The sequence below is a fragment of the Mercenaria mercenaria genome, chromosome 4 (genome assembly GCF_021730395.1).
Source record: "Mercenaria mercenaria strain notata chromosome 4, MADL_Memer_1, whole genome shotgun sequence".
NCBI classification, from domain to species: Eukaryota; Metazoa; Mollusca; class Bivalvia; order Venerida; family Veneridae; genus Mercenaria; species Mercenaria mercenaria.
The window spans coordinates 94,401,792-94,421,172 of NC_069364.1; the positions used below are offsets into that span (position 1 = coordinate 94,401,792).

The 19,381-nt window shown below is 35.4% G+C and overlaps 1 protein-coding gene across 1 annotated transcript in view; it reads left to right on the plus strand.

Annotated features, from left to right (window-relative positions):
* Window positions 1–17,793, plus strand: part of LOC123552468 (acetyl-CoA carboxylase-like) — a 114,995-nt gene extending 97,202 nt beyond the window's left edge. The window contains exons 39-50 of the mRNA XM_053541989.1: window positions 834–971; window positions 1,693–1,911; window positions 2,647–2,757; window positions 3,279–3,422; window positions 3,776–3,993; window positions 4,494–4,590; window positions 4,922–5,057; window positions 7,531–7,708; window positions 11,057–11,324; window positions 12,521–12,691; window positions 12,874–13,007; window positions 13,373–17,793. Of these exons, the coding sequence (XP_053397964.1) occupies window positions 834–971; window positions 1,693–1,911; window positions 2,647–2,757; window positions 3,279–3,422; window positions 3,776–3,993; window positions 4,494–4,590; window positions 4,922–5,057; window positions 7,531–7,708; window positions 11,057–11,324; window positions 12,521–12,691; window positions 12,874–13,007; window positions 13,373–13,487 (1,929 nt within the window). The 3' untranslated portion in view covers window positions 13,488–17,793. The remainder of the gene's footprint in view (window positions 1–833; window positions 972–1,692; window positions 1,912–2,646; window positions 2,758–3,278; window positions 3,423–3,775; window positions 3,994–4,493; window positions 4,591–4,921; window positions 5,058–7,530; window positions 7,709–11,056; window positions 11,325–12,520; window positions 12,692–12,873; window positions 13,008–13,372) is intronic.
* The last annotated feature ends 1,588 nt before the right edge of the window (window positions 17,794–19,381 follow it).

Here is a 19,381-nt window from a genome sequence, read left to right on the forward strand (position 1 = left end):
TTTGGCTCCGCCCCCTATTTTCAGAGTTATGGCCCCTGAAATAGTCAAAAATGCACATTTTCACCTTGTGACACGCCTAGCTCAAGAAGTATTTGATATAGATTCATGAAACCTTGCATGAGTCTTAATCATGATATGAACTTGCGCACCTCCTATTTTTCATTTTGGTCCGCCCCCTATTTTCAGAGTTATGGCCCCTGAGTAGTCAAAAATGCACATTTTCACCTTGTGATGCACCTAGTTCAAAAAGTATTTATTATAAATGATTTAAAACTTGCATAAGTATTTATCATGATATAAACTTACACACCTCTTATTTTTTGGCTGGCTCCACCCCCTATTTTTTAAAGTTATGGCCCCTGAAATAGTAAAAAAATGCACATTTTCACTTAATTATGTGCCTAGCTCAAAAAGTATTTGATGTGAATTTATGAAACTTTGTTTGTGTCTTTATCATGATGTGTCCTTGCACACTTGGCATTCTTCCTTAGAATCTTGGCGTTTATTACAAAGTTATGGCCCTTGAAATAGCCAAAATAGTGGATTTTTTGTTTGTGATGCTCATAGCACAAAAAGTATATGGTCTAGAATAATGAATCGTTTTCATAAAATGTTTGTTGAGGCTATACCCCATTAAGACTGCAAACATTTGAATTATTTCCCCATATTTGTGACAAATGTACCAGTGGGGAGCACGCCCTGTGTCCTACAGACACATTCTAGTTTTTCACTGAAAAGTTTTGAATTTAATGTTATCCTTGCTGTTTTAAATTTTTAAACTTGGTAATAATTAATGAATATATTTAATTGAAGTTGATTGTTTATGTTTACAGAAAGTATCAGAGCTGGCCAGAGCTAAAGGGCTACCTCGTGTGTACATCTCGGCCAACAGTGGAGCTAGGATAGGTCTGGCTGAAGAAATTAAACACTTATTCAGAGTGGCCTGGCAAGATCCTAAAGATCCAGATAAGGTATAAGTTTAGCTGAGCTAGCTTCAGTACAGGTTTACATTGCAGAGTCACTTATTATACACCCGAAGGGATGTATTATGTTATGACGGCGGTGTCTGTTCTTCCGTGCATCCATCTGTCCGTTAGCAATTTTGTGTCTGCTCTGTAACTCTTGAACCCCTTGAAGGATTTTGAAGAAACTTGACACAAATGTTCAACACATCAAGACAACGTGCAGAGCACAAGTTTTTGATGACTCGCTTCAAGGTCAACTTAGGTGTCAAAAGTAATATGACTTTGTTTCATGTCCTCTCTGTAATTCTTGAACTGCTTGAAGGATTTTAAAGCAACTTGACACAAATGTTCACCACAGCAAGACAACATGCAGAGTGCATGTTTTGGATGGCTCGCTTTGAGATCAAGGTCACACTTAGGGGTCAAAGGTCATACCGTCGGGCGTATATTGCTCCACATTGGGGTGCTCTTGTATTCTTGTGTAACAGTTGAGGTTTTTGCTCAAGAATTAATTTCTAATCGTAACTTAAGGATTCATATTTTCCAGTTTTGTTATCTGAATAGAGTATGACTGGTTTCCTATGATACTTGTTCGCATAATGCAACCCTTTGAAGGTCCTGTCTAATTTTCAGGTGACATACCTGATTTGCAAAATAAAGAGGATCCTTGGACTAAAGATTGAAGCAATTTTAAAGCTTAAGACTCCATTTTTGCTTTCCTTTTTAGGGTTTCAAATATTTATACCTGAGACCAGATGATTTTAAGAAAGTGTCAGCATCAAATTCTGTACGAGCCACATTAATAGAGGATCAGGGAGAGTCTCGGTACAAGATTACAGACATTATCGGCAAGGAAGAGGGGCTCGGTGTAGAAAATCTGCGTGGGTCAGGCATGATTGCAGGCGAATCTTCACATGCTTACAAAGATATTGTGACCATAAACTTGGTGTGTATTTTGATACTTGTACAAGCTGAAAATATTAGGCCTAAATTTAAAAGGGTTTTCTTTTTTTCATTTTGAATCAGTTGCTGAACTTGTTTAGAGCAATTTTCATATAATGGAAATATTTCTGGTACCTAGTTTTAGTTTAAGAGATATTTATTTTGAATCAGTAGCAGCAATTTTCAATTTAACAGACATACAGTCGTGTATTACTGGTTCCTACAGTTCTTACCATTGATCAAGCAAGATATCAGTGGCAGAGTACAAAATGTTAGATGATTTATATGGAATGCAATTGCTGATTGACATATGAATTTTAGAAACTGAAGTCAAGTGTCATTTATGTGAGATATTAGTATGCAACTTCTTGGTTTGAAATACAATGATAGTTCTGCATGGGTAGCTATTTTTGAAGAGTTTCAGACTGTATCTGATACAACTCTTGGGGTTGGGGGGGGGGGGGGGCGGGGATTGTATTCATCAGTCTAATACTCTATTAGTCCAGTGAAATTTAACCTTTTTATAGCTGTAGAATGCTCTTTTATGCAAAGTTATATTACAGGTTTTTTTTTCAAATACATAACAATGACAGAGAAAAAGAAAATTTAGCATTTTAAAGGTTGAGTTTCAGACTTAAAAGACCCTGCTCATGTGAACATACATGTAAGTGAGGAAAATGACTTTTTCTGCTATAATTTGTTTTCGCACTTGTTACAAATATATTGTTTCATATTATAGGTTACATGCAGAGCTATAGGTATTGGAGCCTATCTAGTGAGACTGGGTCAGAGAATTATTCAGGTGGAAAATTCACATATCATCCTCACAGGTGCTGGGGCTCTCAATAAGGTAATTTTTCCAGGTGTCTTTTGTAAGAGTAGTCCATGATCATAGTAAAACACAGTGTAGAAAACAACTGTTTCAGTTCATAGCTGTTTGTGTTGAAATTTCTTTGAAAAAGTTGAGTCTCTTTCCACTTTAATAATAAACATTTCAGGTGCTTAAATGTTTTTGAAGTGAACATTCTAATAACCTGAGAAAATCTATGAAAATATCTTCATTTTGGGTGATTGGTTGCTTATGGGTATTGAGAATTTTATTAGATTAATGGATTCTGTTTTCAAAGACATTAATTTCATGTAATAAAAATGATAAATATTGGGGGATTATGAAATTTTCCAAATGAAAGGTTTAGAATGTTTTAGGTGCTAGATTGTTTAAATAATGAACACATCTCATGTGCAAGTTTAATTAAGAAATAAACATATTACAGTGCCATTATCTTAAAGAATTGAACATATCACAGATACTAGATTAATAGAGAAATAAGTGTTTCAGAATATAGATGCTGTGAAATGAACCTATTTCAGGTGTTGGGACGTGAGGTATACACCAGTAACAACCAGCTAGGAGGTATTCAGATCATGCATAATAATGGTGTGTCCCACTCTACAGTTCCTGATGATTTTGGTGGAGTCTGCAAAATACTAGAGACCCTGTCATATGTTCCTGCTGTAAGTTTGGTTTTCAGCTGAAAAAAACATTATATGTCATGGATTTGTGTGTGTAATTTTGTACGTAAGACATGCCAGAATGTTTATACAGTTAGTTTATTCTTTTGTTGTAGCATGATGGACACTACATAGCGAGTTTATAATTGGTTCAAAGGAAGTCAATATTTCATATTGTTGGACCAATAAATTTTATTCCAAGGTGAAAGACTTCTGGTTCTGTAGTTTATTAGGATCAGCTACCAACAAACAGGAAGCTTTTTACATCATATTTTCATGGGCTTTGTATATAGCTTTTTGCTTGGAAGCCTCTATTGCTTATAAGATATATTTTAAAAAAAGCTTGTATTTGACAGGTACGAGGTGGCCCCCTGCCAGTTTTATCTGTCCATGACCCAGTAGACAGAGATATAGACTTCGTACCTACCAAGGCACCATATGATCCCCGCTGCATGCTCGCAGGTCGACCACACCCTGATAACAAGGGGGAGTGGCAGTCAGGTTTCTTTGATAAGGAATCCTTCAGTGAGATTTTACAACCATGGGCACAGACTGTTGTAGTTGGAAGGGCAAGGTTAGTGTGACAGAAGTTCATACACTTTTTTTTCTCTATTGGACAGGCTCAATTTTAAAATTGTAGGTGAAAAATTGTCCGATCAAATTTGTTATTGTAACTGCAAATACAGATATCACCAGTTTGCTTGTTTTGATTTTTGTTGAATGCTGATTTTTTAACAGAGCAGTGATCAGTTCTTCTCAGCAGTGTTCCTAGATTTTGTACCAGTACTAGCTTGTTCACTACAAATATCAGATCTTTCACACATAAAGCAGAGGTGGATGGTGAATGCCACCAGATATTTTATTCTGTCAAACTGATCAAGAACATTCACTTCACTTAGGGACCGAACCAACAATCCCATAATTCATAGTCCTACCAACTGCTGTGCTAGCCTGAAGAGTTCATCCACAGATTGATAAAATGTTAAAGAAGGATTTAAAGTTATCAAAGATGAAGAATTAATGTTGTGCAAAGCAAAAGTAGAATATAACTTTGTAAGACTTTGAATATTTCAGACTTGGAGGTGTACCAGTGGGTGTAGTGTCAGTGGAGACAAGAACAGTAGAGTTATCAATACCAGCAGATCCTGCTAACTTTGATTCTGAAGCCAAGGTCTGTACATTACTTAAATAACATTTGTAAAAATCTAGGTCTATGGGTAGGGAAGCATCTTTCAGTGAGATATTTCCTGACTAGACAAAAAAACTCATTTACCTAGCTTATTAAATACCCTAAAAATGTCACTATTTGCCTGCCTGACTGTTTTTGGTTACCTTGTCACCCTTTTCAGGTACCTACCAATGGAAATAAGGTTATTTCTAAGTAAAAATGTAGATTTGAATTTTAATTATGTCTGTATTCAGACCAAATTTGTTATAAGTATGGTTACTATTTCAGTGAAAGCTGACTATGTTGCATAAAGATTATATTTTATCATTATCAGGTAATACAACAAGCAGGGCAGGTATGGTTTCCAGACTCCGCCTTCAAAACAGCTCAGGCTATTATGGACTTCAACAAAGAAGAGTTGCCACTTATGATATTTGCCAACTGGAGAGGATTCTCTGGAGGAATGAAAGGTATAAAGACATTACATTTATGTTAATGCAGTTATCCACTTTTTAGCTCACCTGTCACAAAGTGACAAGGTGAGTTTTTGTGATCGCGCAGCGTCCGTCGTCTGTGCATGTGTCCATGCGTAAACTTTTCCTTGTGACATCTCTAGAGGTCACAGTTTTCATGGGATCTTTATGAAAATGGGTCAGAATGTTCATCTTGGTAAATTCTAGGTCAAGTTCGAAACTGGGTCACGTGCCATCAAAAACTAGGTGAGTAGGTCTAAAAATAGAAAAACCTTGTGACCTCTCTAGAGGCCATATATTTCACAAAATCTTCATGAAAATTGGTCAGAACGTTCACCTTGATGATATCTAGGTCAAGTTCAAACGTGCCTTAAAAAACTAGGTCAGTAGGTCAAATAATAGAAAAACCTTGAGACCTCTCTAGAGGCCATATTTTTCATGGGATCTGTATGAAAGTGGGTTTGAATGTTCATCTTGATGATATCTAGGTCAAGATCAAAACTGGGTCATGTGCAGTCAAAAACTAGGTCAGTAGGTCTAAAAATAGAAAAACCTTGTGACCTCTCTAGAGGCCATATATTTCATGAGATCTTCATGAAAATTGGTCAGAATGTTCACCTTGATGATATCTAGGTCAGTTTCGAAAGTGGGTCACATGCCATCAAAAACTAGGTCAGTAGGTCAAATAATAGAAAAACCTTGTGACCTCTCTAGAGGCCATATTTTTCATGGGATCTGTAGAAAGTTGGTCTGAATGATCATCTTTGATATCTAGGTCAAGTTCGTGTAGCTCAAATAATAGAAAAATCTTGTGACCTCTCTAAAGGCCATATTTTTCATGGGATCTGTATGAAAGTTCGTGTGAATGTTCATCTTGATGATATCTAGGTCATGTTGGAAACAGGGTCATGTGCGGTCAAAAACTAGGTCAGTAGGTCTAAAAATAGAAAAACCTTATGACCTCTCTAGAGGCCATACTTGTGAATAGATCTCCATAAAAATTGGTCAGAATGTTCATCTTGATGATATCTAGGTCAAGTTGGAAAGTTGGTCATGTGCCTTCAAAAAGTAGGTCATTAGGTCAAATAATGAAAAAACGTTGTGACCTCTTTAGAGGCCATATTTTTCATGGGATCTGTATGAAAGTTGGTCTGAATGTTCATCTTGATGATATCTAGGTCAAGTTTGAAACTTGGTCAACTGCGGTCAAAAACTAGGTCAGTAGGCCTAAAATTAGAAAAATCTTTTGACCTCTCTTGAGGTCATATTTTTCAATGGATCTTCATGAAAATTGATCTGAATGTTCACCTTGATGATATCTAGGTTAGTTTCGAAAACTGGGTCACGTGCGGTCAAAAACTAGGCCAGTAGGTATAAAAATAGAAAAACCTTGTGAACATCTCTAGAGGCCATATTTTTCATGAGATCTTCATGAAAATTAGTGAGAATGTTCACCTTGATGATATCTAGGTAAAATTCAAAATAGGGTCACGTACCTTTGAAAACTAGGTCAATAGGTCAAATAATAGAAAAACCTTGTGACCTCTCTAGAGACCATATTTTTCAATGGATCTTCATGAAAATTGGTCAGAATTTTTATCTTGATAATATCTAGGTCAAGTTCGAAACTGGGTCACATGAGCTCAAAAACTAGGTCACTATGTCAAATAATAGAAAAAACGACGTCATACTCAAAACTGGGTCATGTGGGAAGAGGTGAGCGATTCAGGACCATCATGGTCCTCTTGTTATATTTGGGAGACGAGGCAGTTTTCAGCAATACTGTATGTGAGTCCATCCATGCATGTGTATGTTGTTGTGTTACAAATAATCAGCACTTTATCATCATCATCATTTAGTGACAGTCATTATTTGCTATGGTTACATGTACCATGTATGTGTACTGATTGGTAAGTAGGGCTATGAAACTATGAACATAATTCTGTTCAGTCTGACGAATTTTTATCTCTTTTATATACAGTTAAATTTGTTTGAGAGGTGATGTCTGTTAAGAGATGAGGCCACTTGCATTAAGAGACCACGTTTTTGTTCTTTTTTGCATTGAAGGTATGTTGTGCTAAGAGACGAGATCTGTTAAAAGACTACTTTATGCCCTTCCCTTTGCTGGTCCCTTAATGCAAGCTGTACTGTAAATGAGATTTGAAATTATACATTTAACAAATTGTATTAATGTTTGATGGTAAAATGCTGTAAAAATACAACAATTTATCTACCAGCTTTATCATTTCATTACAAAAATTCTAATGGAACTTTCAGCTATACTAATAAATTTAATATATATATAATAGAAAATGATAGATTGATATTAAGTTTGATAAAATATAACCATTTTTGGTGTAATTTTTTTTTTTTTTTTTTTTGGTATTGTAGCTCACCTGATTTCTATATCTGATATAAAACAATACATTTGCACTTTCTTTTATGTTGACCTAATTAAATATGTTTGCAGACATGTATGACCAGGTTTTGAAGTTTGGAGCATACATCGTAGATGCCCTGTGTGAATATGAACAACCAGTCATGATCTATATCCCACCATACGCAGAACTTAGGGGTGGAGCCTGGGTAGTTGTTGATCCCACCATCAATCAAAGACACATGGAAATGTTTGCTGATCAGCTTAGCAGGTAAGATCAAGAACTTAGGGGTGGAGCCTGGGTAGTTGTTGATCCCACCATCAATCATAGACACATGGAAATGTTTGCTGATCAGCTTAGCAGGTAAGATCCAGAACTTGGAGGTGGAGCTTGGGTAGTTGTTGATCCCACCATCAATCATAGACACATGGAAATGTTTGCTGATCAGCTTAGCAGGTAAGATCCAGAACTTAGGGGTGGAGCCTGGGTAGTTGTTGATCCCACCATCAATCATAGACACATGGAAATGTTTGCTGATCACCTTAGCAGGTAAGATCCAAAACTTTGGGGTGGATCTTGGGTAATTGTTGATCCTGTCATTTATCCTAGACACATGGAAATGTTTGCTGATCACCTTAGCAGGTAAGATCCAAAACTTAGGGGTGGATCTTGGGTAATTGTTGATCCTGTCATTTATCCTAGACACATGGAAATGTTTGCTGATCACCTTAGCAGGTAAAAAAACAGATAACATAAACATATTAAATCAAAATTAATGCTTCTAAGACAAAAAGGTTGAAATTCAGTTCATAGGACTGTTTGAGGTGAAGAACAAAAACTTGACAACAGATCCCGGATTTAGTTAGCTGATTTTGAAAGACTGCCTCCCCCTCTCCTTCACACATACTTGCCTTCTACAGGTTAACAATGGTTTTTAGATTTGAGCTGGTATATATTTAATGGGTCTATCAAGTGTTAACCAATCATAAAAATCTTACTAGATGGGGGAAATTGGGGATTTTTTTACCTCTATGCAAATGTGTGCTAAGATGTTGGAACTTTAAACACCAGCCTACTCCTGATCGAAAAAAAATAAAAACAACACCCGTTCTGTTTAATTCTTCAGTAGCATCCTACTCTTTTTAGTCGTTTTTGAGTCGGCTAAAGGCTGTCAGCGATTCTCTAAATGGACCGAATAACACGTGAAGGGATGTAGTTCCATTAGATTTCTCAAATTTCAAACAGTTCACTGCATGAATGAAGTTAAGTTGTGTCAATTCCCTTTGCTATGACCAATATACGATGTAATCTGTCATATTTATAACTTGTAATTGTGCAATACTCGAATGTAACTCATTAAGCATAAATGTGCATTTTAAGAATTGCGCAGGCTTACAAAGCTTGCGTAACATCCAGCGAAAGACAAAAAATAGTTCCACAGGGCTCCAGATAAGATGCGTATTAGCGTAAATTACGTATAGAAATAATGCAAATACGCATGTCTAATAATTTCTAAGCGTATATAAACGTATATAAAATTACAGAAACGCACACAATGCTTTTTTAAAAACAAAATCTGAATCGTCTGGATGCGTTAGGTAACATAGCCGATCAGCCTTAATTCTCCCACATTGAACGTATACACGCATCGTATGATTTCTATAAACTTCGCGTGGGTTGAATTTTGCAGTCAGTAAACGGATAAATTATCGGAAGAAGAAGCTCTTATACTGGTTTGTTTAGTTACTACTGATATTAAAAATGATTTTAATTCTTATTTTTCGAGAAATAAACAAATCGGCGAAACATTAAATTGTATTTTCTTGTAGTTTTTGAAATCGAAAGTAGATCGTCTATGTTTGGCTGCTTTTACGAAACGAAACAACTTTTTTATGAAAAGATTTAAATAAGAGGTAATTTAACCGTAAACTTCAATGTCAGATACTGCCAATTGCTGCTAAATGTCTCCGTATCATCACAGTTTGTAAAATATATTGTTGAAACTGAAGAAAAGTGTAATCGTATCCGGATATAATATTTTGGGTAAATATCGAGCTGTGTTATGAAATTTTAAGAAAATAACTAAAAACAAACTGAAACTGGTAGACTATACTGTCAGTACATCAATCATTAGCCGACTCAGGCCCTTCAGGCCTTTGATTTGTCAGTTTAAACTCCCAAGAAAAGCTAATATTTATGTCTCCCCCAGGAGACATATTGTTTTTGCCCTGTCCGTCCGTCCGTACGTACGTCACACTTCATTTCCGAGCAATAACTGGAGAACCATTTGACCTAGAACCTTCAAACTTTATAGGATTGTAGGGCTGCTGGAGTAGACGACCCCTATTGTTTTTGGGGTCACTCCGTCAAAGGTCAAGGTCACAGGGGCCTGAACATTGAAAACCATTTCCGATCAATAACTAGAGAACCACTTGACCCAGAATGTTGAAACTTCATAGGATGATTGGTCATGAAAAGAAGATGACCCCTATTGATTTTGGGGTCACTCCATCAAAGGTCAAGGTCACAGGGGCCTGAACATGGAAACCATTTCCGATCAATAACTGGAGAACCACTTGACCCAGAATGTTGAAACTTCATAGGATGATTGTACATGCAAAGTAGATGACCCCTATCGATTTTGGGGTCACTCCATTAAAGGTCAAGGTCACAGGGGCCTGAACATTGAAAACCATTTCCGGTCAGTAACTTGAGAACCACTTGACCCATAATGTTGAAACTTAATAGGATGATTGGTCATGCAGAGTAGATGACCCCTAACGATTTTGGGGTCACTCTGTGAAAGGTCAAGGTCACAGGGGCCTGAACATTGAAAACCATTTCCGGTCAGTAACTTGAGAACCACTTGACCCAGAATGATGAAACTTCATAGGATGATTGGTCATGCAGAGTAGATGACCCCTAACGATTTTGGGATCACTCTGTTAAAGGTCAAGGCCACAGGGGCCTGAACATGGAAAACCATTTCCAATCAATAACTTGAGAACCTCTCGACCCAGAATGTTGAAACTTCATAGGATGATTGTTCATACAGAGTAAATGACCCCTATTGTTTTTGGGGTCACTCCATCAAAGGTCAAGGTCACAGGGGCCTGAACATTGATAACCAGTTCCGATCAATAACTTGAGAACCACTTGACCCAGAATGTTGAAACTTCATAGGATGATTGAACATGCAGAGTAGATGACCCCTATTGATTTTGGAGTCAGTCAATTAAAGGTCAAGGTCACATTGGCCTGTTCATGTAAAATCATTTTTTGGAAATAACTTGAGAACCACTTGACCTACAATGTTGAAACTTAATAGGATGATTGGACATGCAGAGTAGATGACCCCTATTTATTTTGAGGTCACTTGATCAAAGGTCAAAGTCACAGGAGCCTGAACAGTGACTTGAGAACCACTAGGCCAAGAGTTTTGAAATTTAGCGGGATGACTGGACATGCCAAGTAGATGATCCCTATTGCAGCCAACCATCAGTGTCTCTTTGACTTTCGCTCCTGACCCCTATTGACTTCTTGCCTATAGGACTTTGCATTTGGGGAGACATGCGCTTTTTTACAAAAGCATTTTCTAGTTTTTCTATATTTTTGCAGGGGAGGTGTGTTAGAACCAGAGGGTACTGTCGAGATTAAGTATCGCAAGAGAGATCTTCAGAAAACCATGTGGAGAATAGATCAAAAATGCCGTCAACTTGTGGAGAAGATGGCTAACCCTCAAAACTCTGAAGAGGCAAATAAGAAATATGCAGAGGAACTGAGAAAGCGTGAAGATCTTTTGATGCCAATGTACCACCAGGTGGCAGTTCATTTTGCTGATCTCCATGATACTCCGGGTCGTATGGAGGCTGTAGAAGTGATCTCAGTAAGTTTTGGCATAATTATGTATTTAAACGTCATTGGAGAAAATATTTTCTTGTGTGAAATTAAGAAAATGTATGTTAGACATGGCACTTTAATAAGAGTGTGTCTAAAGTGATTCAGTGTTGGCAAGTTAGTACCAGTATAAAATCCCATAATACCATTTTTTTCATGCATATATAATTTTCACTATATTTGCATGCCCCTAAATTTTGCAAAAAATAGATCAGCGAAAACTTAATACAAGAAATTCACAAGTTTCTATAACTGGATTTCCTCCTTTCGATTTGCTTCCCGGCGGTGGCGTAAATAGTACACGTTGTGTTATCCAGGTATTAGATCAATATCTATACCAATATCAGATAATACAATAATACCATAATTGTATTTTGGGGGATACTAAGCGTTTAATGTTTTCAATAATGTCCAGTGTCCAATAAAAGGTTAATTCAGAGCTTATACACAGGTGTACAAACATAGGCAGTTTAACAATAAGTAGTTTAACAATAAGGTGAGACAAGGCAATAAGTGTGAAATACCAGGTACTTACCTGTCTACAATTAACCAATAGGAAAATTGAAAACTGTAAATTATAAAAATGACAATAAACTGGCTTTATTGTAAGAATGACAGGGGTTACTGAATGGTTTTGAGAGGTCCGGCATTTCCCTGAAAGCTAGCGAATAATGGTACTGTAACATGCTGAGAATATTGTTTCTGATGAATGGCTGCAGATTCTGAAATGTGTAATTTTGTAAATAAATACGCATAAAATATGTGTTTTATAATTGAATAAAGCAATGATATATGCCTTTTATTTGTAGAAAATGTTAAGTAACTGTGCAAATAATAAGAAAACGGAGTATATCCAGGCTACGGTACATACTGGTACATAGCATCATTAATCTCAGATGAATAGAGTAATGTCCCTTTGCCAGCAGAAGTAATGTGAAAATAAGAGTCGGGTATAACAAATTCGCTAAAATTAGATTCGCTAAATTAAAATTAATGCTATAAACCCCAAATTTGCTGTACGCAAAAAATAACTGATATACGGTACCAGGTTTATTGCCTAACTGTCCTAAATGACTGAAACACCGTGTAAAATTCAACGTTAAAACCAGTGAAATACACTGCCATTCCTGTTACAGATTTAATTTTCAGGCAGATAAAATAACTTTTTTCTTTCATTGTTACCAGGGTGTGCTAGATTGGAAGAGAAGTAGAGAATTTTTCTACTGGAGGATAAGACGTCGATTGTTAGAAGAAAACTTGAAGAAGAAAGTACGTCAGTTTACAGAGAAGAAAACGGATGGACAGCTGGGCTCAATGATGAGTAGATGGTTTGCTGAGGAGAAAGGAACTGTAAATGTAAGATTTAATGCATGTTACTTTTATCTTAATAATGAATGATATAAGTTTGTTTTTTCATGGTCAGAATAAAAGTTAAAATTTCCAGTAGTTTTATAAACTCTTTGACATAAAATTGGAAGAACAGGTTGTAAAATCACATGCTGTTGTTGTTAGTGATGGTGATATTATGTTGTTTTCAGTCCTACCAATGGGAGGATGATAAGGTTGTGGTAGAATGGCTGTCAGAACAACTTGATGAAACTAACAGTAAAAGTCTTATCAGTGAAAATGTACGGTGCTTAAAGAGAGAACATGTTCTTAATCAAGTTAGAGGGTATGTGCAACATTTTACTACCAAATTTATGATACGATCCATGTTAGATAGATAGATAGATTAGAGATTTAGATTTAGATTTAGATTAGATTAGATTAGATTAGATTAGATTAGATTAGAAACTTTGCAATAATTCTGTGTGTGCATACATAATAGTAAGGGTCTACTAAAGTTGTCAGAATATTATTAATCTGGTTGCCTGCTACAGGTAAATCTATACCTTATGTGAATAACTTTTGATTTTATTGATAAAAAGGATTCTTTATAAGCATCTAAACTTTGGTTAGACTGAAAGGCTGGTGAGTTTGTATCTTGCTCTCAGTATTGTTTATAATGTTCAGACGAGTTGTTTTAAATTTTTGCAGATTGATAGAAAACAACCCTGAGGTTGCCATGGATTCCATTGTTCATATCACCCAGCACATGACCTCGGCCCAGAGGTCAGAGGTGTCCAGAATTCTAGCAAGTATGGAAACATAGGTCACGTGACTGATGAGACCACATATATGATTTAAAGTGTCAGTAGTAGTTCAAACAGTGCTGCAATGTGCAATACATGCATTTAATGCTTAGAGGGAGATATTGAGAACAAAAGAACTACATTGCTGTGGTTTTCAGGAACAGGGTATGCAATATATGCTTAACTTCCTGGTCTCTTATGAAGTGCCAATTATTTAATGTGCATTTTTCACATAACTGCTGACTTTGTATAGTTACCATGATATTATGTGACAAAAGATTATCCATTTGAACAAAAATTCTGGTATTATAATGTATTTTGAAAGCATCATCTGTTGATGCACTGTGACATTTAAATTTGTTCTAAACATTGTGTCAAAACAATCAGTTTTCTGGCAGAAGTGTTATTCTTCCATGATACATAAGTACTAGTACATACTGGTACATTAGTACTTACCTGGACATTAAGATAAACTAACAGATAATTGTAATTGTAAAACTTTTTTTACCAAAGTCCAAAAATGGTCATAATTAGGCAATGTAAAATAGTATGGAAGACCTCTTATCAACTGCAGTTCGATTTTCTTCCTTAATTAAAAACAAAAAAACAGGAACCAGTTTGCCAAATTTAGCAGTGTACAATCGGGGTATAGGTATATACAATCAATTTGTTATTAATTCTCAGTGCTATGATTGTGTTCAGGATATACATTGAATCATCATTGAAACTTGAAATGTGACATCTGTGTGTTGTGTTGATAATACATTGTGTTGTGATTGAGTTTAGAAATGATGAACAGCACAACCATGTTTTAATATATTTAAACATGAAAAAGAGGTTATATGTCGGCAGAATAATTTTAAGACATTGACATCAATATTGCTGTGTTTTTGTGAACGTGAATGGGAATTTTCATTTTAGAATAATGGATAAATCATTAACTGATTTTAATTATTAACTTAACCAGAACCAAATTTATACTTTTATTGTTTGTTTTTTTGCAAAGCATGTAACATGTAGGCAGCAAGATTTATAAAGGCATAGCGTCAGTATTTATATTCAGTCTACCGTCTGTATATTTATAGATGATTCAGGGATGTAAATGTGTGTTGAATGTTTCATTTAGTTTAGAATGAATGTTGTTAATGTATTTCTTAATGGGGAAGTTTGTTGTAACCTGGGCATTGTATTTTTTGTTGTAAAAGATGTTCATTTATAACCAGCATGCATTTGTTAATAAATTCACCAAACTTCACTTTCTAGTGCAGTACAACAGTCAGTTATATGGAACATTTTTTCAGTCTATTCACTTTTGCCCATTTGAAAAGTGATGATTATTAGTGTTAAACTATGTGAACTAAATTAATTTCTGTATTGTATATAAATTATCCACAATTGAAATATTAAAATTATGCTGAATGATTAAATTTCATAAGCATAAATTTTCTTTGTTTCGACTGATTTGTGGGAGAATAGTTTATTGAATTTGTTCATTAAGATTTAATTTTGTTTGTTAATGAAACCACGTACCCAATTTTTGAAAATAAGTCTCCTGTGAATGATAATGATTTTGCATTCTAACATGGCTCGATTTGATTTCCAGTTAAACAAAAAAGGAAATCAAGCTCTGTATAGTCCGTGATAAACAACGGTTGACGCATGGACTGGTAAGAGAACATTATGACGTCAAATTGCCGCATGATGTCTGATACATTACTCCTTGGGCAAATGAAGTCCAGCATAATATTTATTAAAATATGTCATTGAGCATGTCGGAAAGAAAACAATCAAGGCCTTCTTGTGATTTATCATCTAATTTACCACGGCTCATCGTTTGATGCTTCAGTATTTAACCACTCAGGCTAACGCCCTCGTGGATCAGTTCCTACGCATCTGAACTCTGAACCATGGTATGTTAGACGACAGACCATTTTAAGGCCTTGATTATTTGTTAAATATACTGTGGAATCATTTTACTTCGTTGGCACAAAATTTTGTTGTTCGGACCAAAATAGCTATACCGTTGGGATATCAATTTGTATAATGGATGGAAATATTACTTCTTCAGGATTTCATTCTGTTGATTGACTCCACCACGAAATCCATCATTTAGTCCCCCACAAGTATTAATAATTTCGCGATATTTATACATTTTTTTCTGTAATTGTTGGGATCAATTTTATAGACTGTTTTCATTCATTATATGCTTGTTTATTTATTATCATTGTTAATGATTAAGTATTCTATGTTGATGTATAAATTGCTCAATTTTGTTTTTTAGTTAGTGGCTACATGTAAGTGCTGTCTATTTAGTTCTTAACCTTAACAAATTTAGATTGGTTTCTTGTTGATGTTACAACCAATTAAGATAACTAGCAAAATGTAACCCTCACTGAGAATGTGATAAAATGTTTCTGGAAGGAATGAACAGTGCTGAGTTTGTTGAATTCTAAAGAAGTTTTCGTGAATTCATCTCTATTAAAATCAGCGTTGCCCCCCATGTTACCGAAGTAGGCGGTACACAACACTTCTAATCAGGAGGTCGTAGGTTTGAATTTTGAGCAAGTCATATATGCTTGATGATTGACTGATGACAATATTCTTTAGCCATCTGTCCACCATCTTTGATTCATATGTGGAAGTTGTACCTTACTTGTGGAGACCAGGGTAATACTGATATGATTAACTCTGAACGCCATGTAGAAATGCTGTGTATAAATGAAATACAGTTGAAAAACTCTTGTTTAACAAAACCAATACTGAATCGGTGTAGTTTGTTAACTGGTCTAAAACTTTTATAACAGTGAAATTTATTAGTCCCCTACTGGTTGAAAACCAGTTTCGGGGACTATAGGAATGCGCTTTTCCGTCATTCCATCCGTCTGTCCAATTTCATGTCCGGTCCATAACTCTGTCATCCATGAAGGGATTTTAATATTACTTGGCACAAATGTTCCCCATGATGAGACAATGTGTCGTGCGCAAAACCCGGACCCCTATCTCAAAGGTCAAGGTCACAGTTGGAGGTCAAAGGTCAGCAGGGCTTTTTATCCTGTCCGGTCCATAACTCTCCCATCCATGAAGGGATTTTAATATTATTTGGCACAAATGTACCTCATAATAAGACGATGTGTCATGCACAACTTTCAGACCCCTAGCTCAAAGGTCAAGGTCACACTTAGCAGTCAAATGTTAACATGGCATTAACAGGGTCTGTTTCATGTCCGGTCCATAACTCTGTCATTCATTAAGGGATTTTAATATCACTTGGCACAAATGTTCCCCATGATAAGACGATGTATCATGCTCAAAAGCTTGACCCCTGGCTCAAAGGTCAAGGTCACAATTGGGGGTTAAAGGTCAACTGGGCTTTTTTCCTGTCCGGTCCCTAGGTCTAAGGTCAAGGTCATACTTGGAGGCCAAAGGTTAAATTTAAGAATAACTTTGTCCGAAGCAGTTCTTCTTCATGCTTGGAGGGATTTTGCTGTAACTTGGCACAAATGTTCACCACCATGAGGCACCCTTGATTTGAGAATTACGTCCCTTTGTTTTTTCGGTAAATAGATTATAACGTTACTTTTTTATTACTGGCCCTAGGGAAAGATCGAGACTACTTTTCTGTGGTACAACATACATGTTACATCGAATTTTTAGGTGTATTTTGACTTATTTCTACCTGGTAAAGAGTTTTGTTTGGACTTATAATAAAAAAATTTTTTCAGGATTAATTTCCCTTTGTTTTTACTATAATACTATAAATAACTTGAATGATAACTTTTTTATAATTGGCCAAAAAATCCATGTGAAAACTAACTGTAGGTTTTTATACATGCAAATTTTAATCCAAGGTTTTGTTATAACATATTGTATATATAGTACAATATTGTTTATACATAATTGACAGATATCAGTTCATTATGTTATACTGCAGTAGAAAAAATTAGGTGTCTACCAGTAGGGAACTTTGTATTGCATGGCATACTTCATTCACTTGTTTGTTTAGTTTCTTTGTTTTGTTTTTCATTGTTTTATTGAACACTAATTACATACAAAGATACATACAGTTTTCCCAGATTGTAGTAAAATTTCACCCACAAGAGCACCAATGTTGAAAATATCTATATACTAGTAGGTTATGTATTATTTCTCTTTGGAATGTGATATTTTATTGATATACTGTTGTTATTCATTTTAAGACTTAAGTATATATTTGTCTATCATTTGTACTTCTACATTTTTAATATATTTTTGTAGAATAGAATATGTGTCAGATAATTGTATTAAGAAATTTGTGCAAAAGCTATTAAAAATACATACATAAGTAAAGAGTGTTATTTTATTTTATGCTAACTGATGAAATACTGTGTTTTATCAGTGAGATATAATCCGTATCACTCACTGCATATCACTCCCTGTAAATGCCAATCTACTTGTACATTGTGTATAAATTTTAAATTATTTGCTTAAAACAAGATAGAAATTGTAGTCGCCCTTTGTTCTTCACAGTATATTTCTCAATTCAAGTTATTTTACTTAATGAGAATTTCATAACGTTATGCAGCAAAAAATAAAATAAAATGGGACTTTGTTGTTTGCGTCTTTCTAACGTCACAACACGTCTGACGTCATGCCGTTTACGCGCGTCTGTTTCCTGCACTGAGATTAAAATTTGTTGTAAAATGCACATCTCAACGTAGTTAAGCATAAAATAAAAAGAAAATTTGTTTTGAGTGAATATGGAATGTATCTCGCCTCGAAGTGAGAAAATTTTCACATTTTCACTCGCGCTACACGCTCCTGAAAATACTTGAAATTTTCTCACCCCGAGATATATTCCATATTCACTCAAAACAAACAAATATCCTCTATGTATTCACTCGATGTACAAGTTTTGTGAAAACAAAATCATGCCGGGCTCCTGTCGAATAACTTGGAATGTACATTATATGTACTCCTGACCTTTAACTTCCTGTAGAAGAAGATTCACAGGCAATTTGATGAAATTTGAAATCGTTAACCACAGGTATATTATATAGAATTTTAATATAAAATAGACCGGCTTCACTGTTCATAATCATGATTTTCATGCTTTTTCAGTGACAATTAAAGGTTAAAAGGTAGGACTAGAGCAGGTCTTTAAGAAATAATATATCCCAAACAGTGATATGTCATTGAATAAAATCATTGTTTGGAGTTTAGATGCGAAGGAATTATATCACGAGGGCATAGCCCAAGTGATATAATAATATGCATCTAAACGGCAAAAATTGATTTTATTCACAGTTTGAGATATATTATTTCAATTCCAACAGGTTATCAAGGATTATTATGTACGTCCTTGACGATATCCATCAAATATGTGCCCGATATCTGTTTATTTCTTTTCCAACGCGCCGCTATGCCATCTAACACTATGACGTAATAATTGTGACGTCAGAAAAATGAATTGTTGAATGATAACACAGTTTTCAGCCTTCTTTGTTTAATAGGAAAACAAATTGGGTCGTTGGAATCAATATTATTCAGCATCTGAGATGTCAAGATTCAGAATATTGTAAACTATTCACAAGATATTACCTTAAAAATTCAGGTGTACATGGAAAAAGAAGCAAACTTGCACATTTTGTGTGGATTTACCTTTGGGGAGTGATTTGACAGAATTTATCAGACAATTTTAGCCCGTGCTTGTTCAGGGTTCACACAATATATATGGCCAGTTTTTAGCTCACCTCCACTGTGTGAACTATTATTTACGGAATCCTGTTAGTGCCATGTGAAATGTTGTCCGTCTCCCCTCAAAGGCGACGCACGACATTGCAACAATGCAATACGACACGCGACAATGCGATACAACACGCAACAATGCGATATAACATTGGTCAAAATGTTGCAATGTCATGCGTCGAGTTGGCAA